Source organism: Aegilops tauschii, chromosome 6, assembly GCF_002575655.3.
Source record: "Aegilops tauschii subsp. strangulata cultivar AL8/78 chromosome 6, Aet v6.0, whole genome shotgun sequence".
NCBI classification, from domain to species: domain Eukaryota; kingdom Viridiplantae; phylum Streptophyta; class Magnoliopsida; order Poales; family Poaceae; genus Aegilops; species Aegilops tauschii.
This window is the reverse complement of record NC_053040.3, coordinates 87,563,219-87,579,862: the sequence shown is the minus strand read 5'-3', so window position 1 is coordinate 87,579,862 and position 16,644 is coordinate 87,563,219. Positions and strand designations below refer to the sequence as shown.

The window sequence follows — 16,644 nt, the reverse complement described above, 5'->3', positions numbered from 1 at the left end:
GGTCTCTCATGAGATCAAGCGTCTGAGGAAGAAGGACAGTTGGGGCGTCCCAGCCCCTAAATCCAGGGGGCCATCTACTGCTGCTGACATGGAGACCGAGGATGGGACTGAGGCCGATGATGATGATGAGGATTATGAGCCTTCTGGGACAGAGCCCTCTTGGGCAAAGAAGATCAAGCGCAAGATGAAGAAGCTCTTCTGCATGGAGTCTCGTGGTCAGTACATGACTCATGTGGCTGAGAAGAAGGCCAGGGGGCATCACAAGGAGCTCATGCGTCAGCTAGGTGCGACCGTTGTTGGGTCTGAGGGCCGGATCACTGAGGAAGAGGAGTGGATTCAGCAGCACTGTCCGTGGACCGATTCCGACACCGAGCAGTTTCCGACTGAGGATGGCGGTGCAGATGACCCGGCTGGGATGTGATGAGAGAGCTCCTCAGTTTGCCTTCACCTGGAGCCGCAACGTCGCTCTTTGCCCTTTTGGTATCTCGATGCCAAAGGGGGAGAGAGCTTAGGGATTTGCTTTATGGTGTGCTTTATGGTGTCGTCGTTTTCTGTGTTGTGTCGTTGTGTTTTCTTGCGGTTTGCCTTGTTTGGTTGTGTGCCAGTGAGACCTAAGTTCCAGATATATGGTGTAAGACATATGCTACCTTATCTTTATCTATGTCTTTCTAGTACTTTGGTATCTTATGAGTTGCTTGTCTATCATGTTATATTACCTGCTCTCATGTATCCTATGCTTAGGTTGTTGGACTATAAAATATAGGGGGAGTGTTGATCCTAATGTGTGTGTCCTACATTCCAAAGGCACTACCAACTAGGTGCAGACATTCAGGGGGAGCCCGTCTATATTTTGTAGTTCTAAGTTTCTTTACTTTCATGATATATCCTTGTGCAAATCCCTGGTTGTCATCAATCCACCAAAAAGGGGGAGATTGTTAAGGCATATCTCTCTAGATGTAGTTTTGGTGATTGATGACAACATGTTTACAGACTAATCGTGTGCTTTGAGCATTTCAGAGATTCATCATTTGGCACGAGACGATTTCTTTCCCCTCGGAGTGTCATTCAAGATGGTGTAGCTCTTTCGCTTCTTTTGGTGGATTAGTTTCGTAGGAGTCACCGTACTATCAAGAGGGGGTCCGCTTTGGTAAGGCTAGGGTGGAATCAACACGTACACATCCTCTTTACACCCTCTGAGTCTTTCCGCTTCATTGGAGTTTTCTGTCCTCTCTCCTTGGGCTGAGTCTGGTCCCAGCGGTAATACCACGGTACCCAGCGGTAGTACCGCTTAGGGGTCACAAGCGGCAGTACCGCTCCGCAGCGGTAGTACCGCTGGTGGGTCCTCAGCAGTAGTACCGCTACGGTACCAGGCCCCTACCGCGTCGACTCGAGGGGTCTTTTTTCGTGTCGGATTGTGCGGTACTTCACAGCGGCAGTAGAGCGGTAGTACCGCTCTTAAGCGGTAGTACCGCCCTACCACCGCGGCAGTACCGCCCATGTCCATATCTCCCTTGCCCTCCAATCTCCACGGCAATACCGCCGTGGGAGCGGTAGTACCGCTGGTCTCAGCGGTAGTACCGCTGCCTTATGCGGTAGTACCGCCCTCTGCGGGGCTGTTGTGGGGGGTAGCGGTTGGATTGTTCCCCCCACTATATAAAGAGGTCTTCTTCCCCATAGTTGACCTACCTCTTCCCCCAAAAGCTCCATTGTTGCTCCAAGCTCCATTTTCGCCCGATCTCTCTCCCTAGCCAATCAAACTTGTTGATTTGCTCGGGATTGGTTGAGAAGGCCCCGATCTACACTTCCACCAAGAGAAATTTGATTCCCCCCACTTATCCCTAGCGGATCTTGTTACTCTTGGGTGTTTGAGCACCCTAGAGGGTTGAGGTCACCGCGGAGCCATAGTCCATTGTGGTGAAGCTTTGTGGTGTCATTGGGAGCCTCCAATTAAGTTGTGGAGATTGCCCCAACCTTGTTTGTAAAGGTCCGGTCGCCGCCTTCAAGGGCACCAATAGTGGAATCACGGCATCTCGCATTGTGTGAGGGCGTGAGGAGAATACGGTGGCCCTAGTGGCTTCTTGGGGAGCATTGTGCCTCCACACCGCTCCAACGGAGACGTACTTCCCTTCAAAAGGAAGGAACTTCGGTAAGACATCTTCATATTCACCGGCTCCACTCTTGGTTATCTCGTCCCTTTACTTTCGCAAGCTTACTTGTGTTATATCTCTTTCTTGCTTGCGTGCTTGTTGTCATTGCATCATATAGGTTGCTCACTTAGTTGCATATCTAGACAACCTACTTTGATGCAAAGTTTAATTTGGTAAAGAAAAGCTAAAAATTGTTAGTTGCCTATTCACCCCCTCTAGTCAACTATATCGATCCTTTCACCGGCCTCCTCCTCCCTCCATCCTTTATATACGTGGCCAGGGGCACCCCATAGACACACAAGTTGATCATTGATCTCTTAGCCGTGTGCGGTGCCCCCCTCCACTATAATCCACCTCGGTCATATCGTTGCACTGCTTAGGCGAAGCCCTGCGCCGGTAGCTTCATCATCACCGTTATCACGCCACCGTGCTGACGAAGCTATCCCTCGACACTCTGCTGGATCGTGAGTTCGTGGGACGTCACCGAGCTGAACGTGTGCAGATCGCGGGGGTGCCGTACTTTCGGTGCTAGGATCAGTCGATCGTGAAGACGTACGACTACATCAACTGCGTTGTCATAACGCTTCCGCTTACGGTCTACGAGGGTATGTGGACAACACTCTCCCGCTCGTTGCTATGCATCACATAGATCTTGCGTGATCGTAGGAATTTTTTTGAAATTACTGCGTTCCCCAACAGTAAAATATGTAGTAACATAGATGTCACATAAGCAAAAATGGCGAGGTGGCAAGTAGTTAATGAGGAGAGAGGCAAATAGTAACATAATATGTTACCATCACATAGCCCTTTCCAATGCAAAATGAGTCTACAAAGTAATAAATGAACACATCTATGTTACCACACATATGACACCACTAACTATGAGGCTGGTCATAGTGGGAGTAACATAGATAGTAACATAGATGCCACATAAGCAAAAATGATGATGTGGCAAGTAGTTAATGAGGAGAGAGGCAAATAGAGTAACATAATATGTTACCATCACATAGCGCTTCCCAATGCATAATGAGTCTACGAAGTAATAAATGAAGGTAGTAAAATATGCATGTTACTAGTCTACTCCCTCTGCCCGGGTTTATTAGGCCTAAAGACAACTTCTCTTAGACCAAGACACATAGTAATTTGCTCACATTAATTCTTTCTTTCCATTCCCAACGCACTCTCTAATATGCATGCAGCCAATGAAAAAGCACGCATGAAGTGTATTAATTTTCCAGCCATGGCACCAACAACAATGGATTTTAATGCAACCAATGAAATGGTTGCATGCATGCACCTTTTCAAAGTGGGGCCTTATAAGAAGGACATGCTTGTGATGCAGCATTCCTCTAATTGTGCAGCCACAGTATTGACTATCACTTTATGGTACATATGGGACGCTCGTAATGATGCTCGAAATGGAATTGCTGCTCCTCATCCTCAATGTATTGCTATGAAGATTAAAGCATATGTGAAGCTCATTTTCTTGCATTTATTCAAACCAGCACCTGAGTCTAGTCATGAAGCAAGGGCTAAACTCTTGCTCTAATGTTTCCGCTGCCTCTAGGTACTGTTTTACTTAAGTCGGACACTGTTGTTTTCTCTGATCAGGGCAAGTCTGGAGCCGTGGTGGCTCTTGATCATGCTGGGCGCTATGTCATTGCCTGTTGTGAGTCCTTCCTGTTGTGAGTCCTTCCAAGGGTAGCTTCTTCCTGAACTGGCTGACGCGAAGGCGCTTCGTCGGGCGGTCTTCCTGGCTCAGGAGGAGAACTTCCACAAGGTCATCTTTGCCTCCGATTGTCTGTCGCTGATCCAACGCCTCCACTCTTCTTCTTGCGATAGATCTTCGGTCAGATCGGTGGTGGCCGACATCGAATTTGCATCCAACGTTTTCTTTTCAGTGCTTTTTATGTCTGTGCATCGGCACGGTAATGCTGTGGCTCATTGTTTGGCCAAGGCTTCTGTGAATTTTAGTAATCTTTGTGTTTTTTGTTTTGCTTCGGAGTGTATCCAGGAGACTCTATGTAACTTCTGGTTTGATTAATAATATGCCGATGTTCCAAAAAGCCGTATGAAATCTAACAAAATTCATAGGCCCGATTTGTAAGTAAGAGCATCTCCAACCACACTTGCCTAATGTGACCCCTATATGTGCTCGGACTTATGCGATGGACAGTAGCCGACGAGCCACCATTTTTCCGCCTGGGCAACCACACCCTTCATCTTCAAAACGTCAATTCCATGCAAGTAGATCATTCAACCATAGAAATAGCGCACAACAATGAACACAAACACACAATAATTCAACAATAAATAATTCAGATGAAAGAAATAGTTGAAACATAAGTATTATTCAGAGTGATGGTTTCCGAGTGTGGATCCACATATGCACCACAAGAAGTACTTGTGTGTGCATAGTCAGAAGTTGTCAATGCATATGTAGTGCATAGTCGAACATCTTTTAATGGTTCCAATTTGGATCCACATATGTTCCACAAAATTATTTAGTAATTGAGCATGCTCCTGATGATTTCGGAGTTGTTGATGAATCTCTGGAAAGTTGACAACATGCTCTGGAACTTATTCCGGGAGGCGTACATACACTCCAGGCATTTCAAAATCGTGTGTACGAGCAACCCCATCACACTCATCCTTCACAATCATGTTCTCGAAGATTACACGACATGTCATCACTGCCACAATGTCTGTGGATCCCACATATTTGTAGCTCCATGAATAATTATCCATCGAGATTGGAGCAATCCAAATGCCATCTCCACGTGCTTTCTAACAACTTCTTGCATTTGAGAAAAGGGACATCCTTTATTACCTTATAGTAGGGGACAATCAACGGCGGAGCTATGTTGAAGTCTAAGGGGCCATGACCCCCCAGCCTAGATGGAAATTATTTTTTACTCCCTCTGTAAACTAATATAAGAGCATTTAGATAACTAAAGTAGTGATTTAAATGCTTTTATATTAGTTTACGAAAGGAATACTAGATAGTACTAATGGCGCATCATGTCTCCATATGCACGCACAAGCCCAGCTTACCATCATCACACACGACACTAGGCTCGACCGCTTCTCCTCTGTTCCCCAATCAGGCACCACGCTCGCGCACGTCTGCTCGCCTCCATCGACGAACCAGGCAACCAGCTGCCCTGCCGCCGCACTCCCAAACTCCCTCGACGCCAACTAGAAGCTCTTCCTGATCTGCGTGGGCGCCGGCGAACATCCTAGCGTGTACGTGCGCCTATATGCGCGTAGAATCCATTGGGTAGGTAGCTTTTAGCCCGCTGCATACAAGTGCTCCAACGACCGATGTATATACTCCGCGAGCAAGTTTGTTTAAATCATGCGCTACTCATGTATTCCCTCCGTTCTAAAAATGATTCAATTTTATACTAACTTTAATACAAAGTTAGTGCAAAATCGAATTACTTATTTTGGGACAGAAGGAGTAATTTGTAGCCACCGATCCAATAAAAGCGTGCAAGATCGTCAGAAGAACGTAACATGTGCACCGTCTCTATAAAGAAACTAACTACCAAACCTGAAGCGCCTAATAATCAGGAGCACTTCGTTGAAAGGACAATAGATAGAGGGTTGGAGGCCGCAATTACATTTTATCAACTTCAAGAAAAAGGGTTTCCCACCGCTTTGTATTACAAAGCAACCACCGATACATCCAACGATAGGTGTTGGAGCCGCAGCACAAACAAGCCCAAAGAAAAACAGAGAAAAAAAAGAGAAACTAATGCCAACAACGGCAGATCAACGAAACGAAGACGACCGGCGACCGCTGCACCCTCCAAAGTAGGGGTGGGCATAAAAACCGACGAACCGAAGCCGATACTGAAAAAACAAATTTTCGGTTTTTCTCGCTGCTACAGTAAATTTCGGTTTTCATCTTTGTTAACCGAATTAAATTCGGCAGCTTCGGTTTAATACCGATTCACCGAAGCAGAAACCGAAGTAATCAATAGAAAGATTAGCCTCTCGGTGCCCACGTAGCTTTTTTATTTTTTTGAGGGAACGGTGCCCATGTAGCTAGCCAGGGTACGAGTGAGTGGCCGCAAGCTCGTGTACGTGGGCTGACCACAGGTACGTGGTAGTACACTATGAAGGCCCAGTATTCTTGTGAATGGCATCTCGCAGCCCGTGTCGCTCTTCGCTAAAAAAGGCAGTGGCGTGCGAGCGTTCGACCAGGGTAACTTTAGTCCCACATCGCTTGGCTAAGGAAAATAGGTAGGGACTTGCGGCTATATAAGAAGGTGCTCTGACCATATTTGTTGAACGCAAGGTCCATTCGGTATTAACCGATTACCACACCGAATCAGTCGCTTAACCGAATTTTCGGTTTCCTATTTTATGTTTGAATTTTTGGTTTCTAGTTCTGCAAACCGAATTTGAATAAAAACTGAATGGTAGAAACCGAAAATTTGGTTTATACCGAACGCCCATCCCTGCTCCAAAGAAGTATCATCACGCTCCCAACACTCTGAAGCGCTGCGTACGTGGGGGAGGGTCTACCCGACGCCCTTCAGGAAGGTCTGGCGGCACCCACAGGCGTCGCCGCATCAGGGCCGGACGAGCCGCCAGAGATTTCTCCCAACCCAAACCCCAACCACCACCCCAGAGGAATCATAGTGCTAGTGGCCTCAGGGGCATCCACAACATCGCCGACGTGAGGGGACAACCACCACCGCCGCGGAGCCGATCGGACGCACAGACAAGGGGCCTGCCAGGCGCCGAGGCCCGGCCGGACCCAAAGGGTCCTGCCGTCAAGCTGCAGCTCGCCGGTCGACGAAGCCGCCACCGCCTCCTTGCCACCAACCAGGGAGCAGCGTCGCCGCGCACCGAGCCACCGGCCCGCCCTAGCCCAGATGGAGCCCGAAAGGGCCCAGATCTGGGCCGCACGGGCGCCGCCGGCCACCAGCACCGCCACACCGTCCCGCGACCAACGGCCGCGCCGTCGCACCGAGAACCCCGAGGCCCGCCACTGAGCCGCACCGCCGCCATCAGGAGGCCCCCGCGCCTCCCCAAGCGCGCGTGGGGAAAGAACGGCCCGCCCCCGCCGGCGGCGACTGGGGGAGAAGGACGGGGAGGTGGGGCCGGAGGAGAGGAGGATGCACCCGACGCCCGCGGGGGTCGCGCGAGCGGACAGGGGGGCGGAGGACGAGGGGGGAGGGGGAGGAGGGGCGCGACGCGCGCGGCCGGCGGCCGAAGGCGGCGGGAGGGGAGGGCGGCCGGCGGTGGCGGGGGGAGGGGGGAGCGGGAGGAGGAACCTAGACCAGTAACTGTATGATGTGGGAACTCGCATTTTATCAACTTTGGACGTAGACGAGGCGACAAGTTCTCCCAATTCAGTTTAGAAAAAAGAGGTCCTAACCTCTTTTTTAAATACCACAAAAAAACCACAGTATGATAGATACCTTGGTATGTGAAAGTACAATATTTGTTTTATCAAAAGACCTCAAAGTATTTAATACCAAAATTATTTCAGGAATCATAGTATTTTCAGAAAACCGCAAAAATACTTTGCATCCAAACGCAGCCTACATGTATTTTCCGATCAATATGGTAATATAAATATAAATTTGTGTGCAGGCCACATGGTCTGTTTTGTTGTGGTTGGTTTGTTTTTCATTGCCCCCCCCCCCCCCCCCCGCCCCCCCGGATTATTGTCAAGCTCCGCCACTGGGGACAATCTTCACAAACACCACCCACTGCGGTGACAGAGCCGTGCTCTCGTCCAGCACACCGTTACAATGCCGTCTCATGTCGGTTTGTGGGCCGGCATGAATGCGCATTGGCACTCTGGAGTGGCGCATGCCATCATGAATACGCGGCAACATCTTCACGCGGGAGAGGACGCGTGCGCGGGAGAGATTTTGGGTGGGTCCGGGGTGTCCGGCCTTGTATGGTAGAGTCTGGACGCCCGCAAAGCCCCCTGGTTTTCCTCCGGTTTGTGAAAAAACAGACATTCGGACCGGTCGGCCAACGGGGTACCACGTTGCATGTCAAAATGCGACCGGACGGTCGGATGGCGGACGGTTTGAGGGTGTGCTAAAAAAAACTTGGGTATGAATTATCTTACTGTTGTTTGCCCTCCAGATGGTCACACCACACCACATGGTGGTTGGCAAACAAGTTGATGCGGGGAGGTGCAAGATTCCATGCTGAAGAATACTATGGCACGCACAAGCCACCATCAACACCGAAAAATACGCAAGGAAAGGTGATGGCGACCCAAGATTGCACCAACCCATCCTTGTTGAATTAAATCAAACCGCCAGCCAGACTATTATAGCTCCAGATTCACAAGCAAAAAATGCTTAAAAATTAAGAGAGGCCAACAGTATAAAAACAGACATGGAAGACAAGGGTCCTTGCAGAGGGAAAGAGACAGCCATCCTACCAAATCATACACCACTCCTCCAGCCTGTGGGAGGCCATATATAAATTAAAATTAAGCTAGAACCAAAATGACACCCCCAGCTAACCAGCCCATGACACTAGGGAACAATAACGGCGATCAACTCTTCCAGATCGATGGATTCCATTAGACAAATCCACACTCTCAGCTTGCTTCTGGCAGGCCAGGCCAGAAGGCCACTGAAGCTAACTGCTAATGTGTTCTGCCATGAGAAGAGACGGACAGGCAGGCAGAGTTCATGGCAGCGCCAAGTAGGAGAGGAGGAGGACGGCGATGGAGGCCGCCAGTCTGATCGACGGAAGCAAGCCGGCCGCCGCGGCGGTGCCGTCCATGCTCCCGGTTGTCGGGCTGAACCCGGTGCTGTTGAAGCCGGTGCCCATCCCGGGGCTGAAGGTGCCCCCCGTGGTCGTCCCGGTGCCCGTGGTGGTGCCGGTGCCCGTCGTGGCTGTCCCGGTTCCCGTGGTGGTGCCGGCGGCACTGCGTCAAAGAGAAGAAAACATCCACGTCAAAACGAATCATGGCGTCATGCGGCTGTGTTTCCAAGCTTGCACACCGAACCTAATATGTTATACACGCGCTCTGACACTTGAACTGTATTATCATAATAGTCTTTGGAAAGCTGGAGCTTTCCCTAGAGTATATTAGTACAATAATCGCTAGTAGCTCTGTCAGTGAAGCTTCCTTTTCGCGTCCAGACATGATGCACATGCTGGAAGAACGCCTGTCTGAACTTTTTAGCTCAGATGCGACCATCAACCCGTATGGAAAGTTTAATTAGCGCATCTTCCTTTTGTCTAGCTTAGCCATGACAAAACCGCAAGACACTGAAGCCAAGCAAAGATGTCTTTTGGCCTTTTCATGAGCCTTTTGTGCTACTACTGCAACTTAACGAGCCGTCCGATTCTACAATCAAATTCAGGAAATGCCGGAAGAAACGAGAGACGAGTATGTCATCTGATGATATAGCGCGACTTAACGTATGAGCGAGGATGGAAACTGTACCTGGCACTGGATGGGAACGTGCAACCAGAGAAACCTGAAAGAAGAACAGCAGAACACGTACGTACGTGAGGAAGAATCCATATATGGATGTGGAGTGGCAATGCGACTGACGTGGCCGCAGTGGTGATGGTGAGGAGGACGTACTGGGGTCGGTGGTGGAGAGGGTGGCGGCGCCGGAGAAGTCGCAGGTGGCGCCGGTGGACCTGAACTTCTGGAAGTAGCTGTTGGCGGCCCAGGAGCAGTGCGCGGCGACCTCGTCGGGGCTGTAGCACGCCCCGCTCTGCGCGATGGCCGTGCAGTCCGCGCCCTGCCCGCACGCGTAGTCGATCGCCTTCTGCAGCACCGCCGTCGGCTGCTCCGACCGGCACACGCAGAAATCTGCCACGCGCACAAGAGGGAAGACGAACAGACATGGATTTTGCTCAGTCGAGCAAACCTCATTGAAGGAGCCAAGGAAGCATCTCTCATGCTAAAAAAACAGAGTAATTCAAGTAGGACGCTCAAAGAACAGAGCATTACAGCTATAGCCCACCTGAGGCAACAAGGGCTGAGGACCCAAGGAGCACCGCCACCACCAGAACCAATGCCGCCTCCATCAGCTACCAAGATCGCCCAAGAAGCAGATCGATGCTGGAAGGAACAACCACCGGAGAGCCCAGGCAGGCTCTGAGCCGTAAGAATTCCCCAAGCTCTGCTCTAGGTAGCTAGGCGGTCGCGATCCTGCGTCCGGTGGGAGGAAGCCTCTGGGTGTAGTGCAGGAGCGGGCCGGCGCGCGGTCGGGTGAGTGAGTGAGGTAGGCCGCAGGCAGCTACCTCGTTTTCTACTTAAGAAGATTAGGAGGAGAGCGTGCGCGCTGCGCACTGTCTGTGTGAGAGTGTGACTGATGAACCGGTTGGTGGCGAGGCGAGGCTACAGGACGACGCACGATTCTGCGCCTGCGCCTGCGCCAAAAGCAGTTTGGTGCGCTCGTCGGTTCCATCCGTCCCGATCTTTCTTTTCTCCCTTCGTTTCCTTCCTTTATTTACGGCTTCTTCAAGTAACATGGGACAGGTCGACGCCGGCGTGGAGATCTGGCCCTTCTCGCAGGGCTTCGATTTTACTAATGCCGCTTGCTCTCGTGGGCGAGGCTGCATCTTCATCGCTTGAAGTCGGTTTTAAGGAAAGGTCTCCGTTGCTGGTCGCTACAAGTTTTCCGTAGGATTATTGGTTGACAAATATTAGAGCCAAGTTCTCAAAGTTCCACCGGGAAAGTTCCCCATGGTTCTGGATCTCTCCTTTACAGGAAATTAAAGAAAGGTTAACGCAGTGCCAACCGGAGAAAACTGGATATTTGGCACTTTGAGCATCTCACTTTGGAAAATTTCCAACGTCCGGATGGACATTGCAAAATTTTCACCTAACGGTGAATATGTACCCGGGCCCTGTACACACCGCCCGTCACACCCTCGGAATTGGTTTCGCCCGAAGCATCGGACCAATGATGCTCATTTTTTTCCGAAAAGGAGGATGACCCCTCGACCTCTGTATCAAGGCCATGCATGCTACCCAGCTCATAGACACCTTGATTTCGTATGCCCATTTTCCCTCTTTGATTGATTTCCTGAAAGGACCAAGCTTCCTGACTCTTCAAACATTTTCTTTGAGAAAAAAGGCAATGAGGGCCCTGCAGCGGCATTCGTCACCATTGACCCCTTAAAAATCAAAATGAAACAGCCGACACCAAATCTCGCGCCACAAACGCACAACGAGAAATCGTAACCTCACCCTCCCAATGAGACGATAGAAATCTACGTCGAGGCTCTCCCGACTGTTTCCAGATGGACGGACTCAAGGAGGATTGGAGCCTAAAAGACTAGTTCAAAGATAAAACACCGTCATTCCCTTGAGCATTGCATCTGCAAGGGAACAAATCCTTACCAAACTACTAGACAAAGTTGAGCCACCGGGATTCCGCTCCCCACTACAGTTCATCAAGGCGACATGCAAAGGAGATGCGAATTCATGGCCTCGCCGATGGAGCTTGTAGGGAACGAGGCGTTCGCCCCAGCAGCCACTTGCAATAGGGGAATGAAAAACAATTCATACAAATGAACTAGCTCCTACGTGTGTTCCAACCATATGATTGGGTCAAAATGCTCCGATGTTGACATCTTTTCTTTCCCCTCTCGCAAGTTGATTAAGGAAAGCCTTCCAGCCCTCGTTCTTCACCGGTGAGCCCGCGGATTCGCCTCCTCTCTGACTACCGCTCCGGCGGCTGATGGCGGGAGGAGATTTCTGGTGCCTCAGATACATCTAGTAGATAGATAGGGTTTTAATCCTCAAAAGGGTAGCGTTTGGACAGATGGCATCGCTTCTTCTCCGAGTCAGTTTTTCGGGCTTCGATCCTCCTTAGGTTCGTTTGTTGGGACAGATTAGATGAAACTCTGGCGTAGATTCCTGCCAGCTCCCCGGGCGGCTAGGTTCGGGTTTCTCGTCGTGCATACATAACGACGATATTAGGTGACAGGTTTTTCATATCGATTTAAGGATTCAACAACGACGACTGTGGCTCCAGGGCGCTGGTCTGTAGGGCACCTGCACAAAAACTTCCCGCTGCCATCGACAAGCTTCGCTCCGCTCTGGTATGGGAGTGGCGACAGTCGCGCGCCGGACTTATTCTGGTCGTTTGATGGTTCATGGACCTCGATGTAATTTTTGTTATGTTTGAGTTGTTTTGTACTTCTAGTGAATCATTATAACATATCTAATCTTTTTCGTAAAAAAAAATGCTCCGATGTTGGCTCAGTGGCGTCTCTCTCTTACGCTTGCTGGTAGCTCGACCATGCGGACGCAGCTCACCCTCGTTTGTCCAACGTCGCAGCTCGCAACAAAATGTGTGGGAGGAGTGTTGTAGTGCGGAGGCTACTGTTCCGCAACTCCGCCGGCGAGTCCGATCCGAGGTTGCAGAGCGAGAGCGAGCGTCGTAGACGAAGTAGTCGAAGTAGTCGAAGTATGCGAAAGTAAAAGTGACACAGGGAGATGGAGGAGACCAGCTTTATTAATCAATGATCAGGTGTTACAATGATGGCTCCTCGTTGCTTTATATAGGGGGTAGGTGGTCAAGGGATAAGTACCCACTTAGCAAAAAGAGGGGAAACGGGAGGGGCCGGCCTGTAGCGTTGCACCCGGCCGCCGCCACCCCATCCGGGTGACCCGGTTTCCCAACACTCCCCCTTGGGTAATTATCCGTATATCCATGCCTCAAAACTCCGAAAAACCCAGTGGGAAAAAATGTGGAGAAAGAGCACACAGTATACGTTGTTGTATTGCACGAATTGCCTCGTCAAAAACCTCGTGTGAGAAACATCAGGAAAACTCACTCAAGGGAAAAAGAGTACAATCCACTCAACCATCAAGTTGAGTACTCGATCATCAGGATTGAGATTTTAGCGACGAGTTTGTGAAGTTTCTCCCCCTGAACCTTGCATCTCTCTAAGTCTCATCATACCGATTCCATGCACACACCTCTCTAAGGTTGATGCTGGTAATGATTTAGTGAACATATCAGCAAGATTGCCACAGGACTTAGTATGCAAAACTCTCACCTCGTTCAACTGTTGCAGCTCATGTGCATAGAAGAACTTGGGACTAATATGCTTTGTGAGGTTACTCTTCACATAACCCATCTGGACTTGTGCAACACAAGCAGCATTATCTTCATAGATAATGGTAGGGGTTTGTACGGTGTTCAGCCCACATGTCTGCTGAATGTGGCCGATCATCCGCCGAAGCGATACACACTCTTTTGACGCTTCGAATAGTGCCATGATTTCCGAGTGGTTCGTGGAAGTCGACACAAGTGTTTGCTTGGACGATTTCCAGGAAAACGCAGTTCCACCACAAAGGAAAACATAGCCAGTCTGCGATTTGCAATCATGCGGGTCCGACAGGTACCCAGCATCGGCATAGCCTATAATAGATAGGTCTTGATTCCTCTTATAAAATAGACCAAGATCTTTGGTCCCTTGCAGGTAACGGAAGACGTCCTTGACACCTTTCCAATGTCTTTTGGTAGGTTCAGAACTGTACCGAGCAAGCAAACTGACGGCGAACGCAATGTCTGGCCGTGTACAATTTGCGAGGTACATGAGTGCTCCAACTGCACTCAGGTAAGGAACCTCTGGTCCCAGAGTTTCCTCCCCCTCTTCCTTTGGCCTGAACGGGTCCTTGTCTGGCTGTAAAGATCTTCCGACCATCGGGGTCTTAGAAGGATATGCCTTATCAAATCCAAATCTTTCCAACACCTTCTGGGTGTAGGCCGACTGGTGCACTAGAATCCCATCAGGGGAATGTTCAAGTTGCAGACCTAGACAGAACTTGGTTTTACCCAAATCCTTCATCTCGAATTCCGACATCAGGTAGGAACTCGCTTCCTCAATATCCTCAGGTGTACCGATTATGTTTAAATCGTCCACGTACACCGAGATTATACAGAATCCATCTTGGGATCGCCGTATAAAAACACATGGGCAATCTTTATTGCTCGTGTAGCCCTTCTCATGAAGGAAATCACTTAAGCGATTGTACCACATTCTACCGGACTGTCTGAGTCCGTATAGTGCCTTTTGAAGTTGAACACTGTATAGACCCCTATTTGCTCTATCATGGTTCGGAACAGGGATACCTTCTGGAACCTTCATGTATATGTTCGAATCCAAGTTACCATATAGGTAAGCAGTGACAACATCCATTAGTTTCATTTTCAAGTCCATGTTTACTGCCATCGAGATCAAGTATCTAAAGGTAACTCCATCCATGACTGGGGAATAAGTCTCCTCAAAATCGACACCTGGTCGTTGAGTGAACCCTTGAGCAACGAGCCTTGCTTTGTACCATACTACCTTATTATTTTCATCTCTCTTTCGAACAAAAACCCATCTATGGCCAACAGGGCGAATGTGGGGAGGAGTTCGACAAACTGGTCCGAACACCTTCCTTTTGTTGAGAGATAATAATTCGGCAGTAATTGCCTGCTGCCAATCTTTCCAATCCGACCTTTTCTTGCAATCAGCGAGCGTGTTAGGCTCAGGGTCAAGATCTATGATTGAGGCAATTTTCGTAGCAAAGTTGATGTCGACAATCACCGTTGCTCGGTTCAGGGACTCCCCCGTATCAATATAATTTATGGCCATTTCGTCATGGAGCGCATCAGGCGCAAACACTTGCTCTACCAAATTTCTCATTATGGGAGCAAGGTCCTTTAGATTTCCCGCGCCGATGTGTGCGCTCACATTTCCGTTGGGTGTTTCCCCTATGGGAAAGTTTAAGTCCGGAATTTCGTGCACTGAATTTTCCGTACTTGTGCCAGGTCTCGACTGGCTCCCCGTTTCAATTTGGGGTACTTTGGTGACAGGCTGTGATAAATCTCTCTTATCCTTTTTCGTCGGGCGTCCCCGAGTACTTGGGATTTGAGAAGCCGGATTTCTCGTCCTTTTAGGCCTTTGGACGGGAGCGGGCATACCATCATTTTTCTTCGGTATTTCAACCCTTTCCGGTGCATTGCGCGCGTGCACATGCGATTTTGTCACAGTCTTTAAGTCACTAAAGTGGTCGGGCAGTTGATTTGCTAAAGACTGCAAATCTATTATCTTTTGGACTTCTCTCTCAGTCTCAGCAGTGCGCGGGTCATGAGCGTGGATCCCCGTGGCTTGCCACGTGATTTCTTGACTTTTAGTATCAAGGGGTTGATTCTCTCCCCCTAAAGTCGGGAAAAAATCCTCGTCAAAAATGCAATCAGCAAAACGAGCCGTGTGACAGTCTCCTGTCATGGGGTCCAGATACCTGATTATGGACACAGTCTCATAACCAACGTATATCCCCGACTTACGGAGCGGGCCCATCGCCGATCGCTGAGGGGGTGGTATTGGTACATATACCTGGCAACCGAACCTACGAAGGTGGGAAATTTTCGGTGCCGACCCTTGCGCAAGTTGAACAGGAGAGTGGATGTTGTAGGCCGACGGTCGAAAGTTGATGAGATTAGCCGCGTGTAACACCGCGTGGCCCCAACATGTAGTTGGTAAATTACAACCCTGAAGGAGCGGTCAGGCAATGAATTTAATTCTTTTAATCAATGCCTCGGCAAGTCCATTTTGTGTATGAACATGTGGTACCGAGTGCTCAACTTTGATTCCAATTGCCATGCAATAATCATCGAACGCCTTTGAAGTAAATTCTCCGGCGTTGTCCATTCGAATAGACTTTATACGATAATCCGGGAAATTATTCCGCATTTGTATGATCTGTGAGATCAATTTTGCAAAGGCATGGTTCCTTGTTGACAGCAGGCAAACATTGGACCATTTAGAGGAAGCATCAATGAGCACCATGAAGTACCGAAACGGCCCCGTGAGGGGCTGAATTGGACCGCATATGTCCCCTTGGATACGTTCCAAGAACGCGGGGATTTCATCCCTCACCTTGAGGGGTGATGGCCTAATGACTAACTTCCCCTTAGCGCATGCGAAGCACACGAAATCATCAGGATTCGGGAAGTTCTTCACGTTAACATTATGGCCATGCGAGTTGTTAATTATATTTCTCATCATCCTAAGTCCGGGGTGGCCTAACCTATCGTGCCAGAGGCAGAAGAGTTCAGAGCTTCTAAAGACGGTCTTGAGGGTAGTGTACACGGGCGGTGCTACTATCTTAGTGTAGTATAGCCCTGTGTCAAATGAAGGAAGCCTCTCGATAACATGTTTACCACCTTCATCCCGCTTTGTGATGAGTAGGCATTCCTTGCCGTTTTCATCATCGGTCTCAACATGGAAACCATTAGCGCGGATGTCTCTAAAGCTCAATAGAGTATGAGTCGACTCCGGGTACAACAACGCATCATTAATGAGCAAAGTTGTTCCCATGGGGAGTATAATAGTGGCTCGTCCGGAGCCAACTATGTGAGAACCGCAGCCGGCGATTGTCATAATACTTCCCGGAGATTTTTTAATGGACTCAAAGTACTTAGTTTCTCGTAAAATGGTATGAGTGGTGGCGCTATCGGCAAGGCACGTTTCC

At 49.4% G+C, this 16,644-nt stretch overlaps 1 protein-coding gene across 1 annotated transcript; it reads right to left on the bottom strand.

Annotated features, from left to right (window-relative positions):
* Window positions 1–8,470: 8,470 nt before the first annotated feature.
* Window positions 8,471–10,468, bottom strand: LOC109785648 (glucan endo-1,3-beta-glucosidase 3). Its single transcript, XM_020344251.4, has 4 exons — window positions 10,124–10,468; window positions 9,736–9,969; window positions 9,592–9,625; window positions 8,471–9,066 (listed from the first exon to the last, which is right to left on the bottom strand). Exons 1-4 carry the CDS (start codon window positions 10,185–10,187, stop codon window positions 8,826–8,828), a joined length of 573 nt encoding a protein of 190 aa, XP_020199840.1. The 5' UTR covers window positions 10,188–10,468; the 3' UTR covers window positions 8,471–8,825.
* Between the last annotated feature and the right edge of the window lie 6,176 nt (window positions 10,469–16,644).

Bases quoted from the DNA above. Each gene is read 5' to 3' on its own strand.
- LOC109785648 (XM_020344251.4), bottom strand. From the start codon at position 10,187: ATGGAGGCGGCATTGGTTCTGGTGGTGGCGGTGCTCCTTGGGTCCTCA. The intron at 9,970-10,123 runs GTGGGCTATAGC...TGCGCGTGGCAG, and splicing joins CTCAGCCCTTGTTGCCTCAG to ATTTCTGCGTGTGCCGGTCG. The intron at 9,067-9,591 runs GTACAGTTTCCA...TCTTTGACGCAG, and splicing joins ACGTTCCCATCCAGTGCCAG to TGCCGCCGGCACCACCACGG.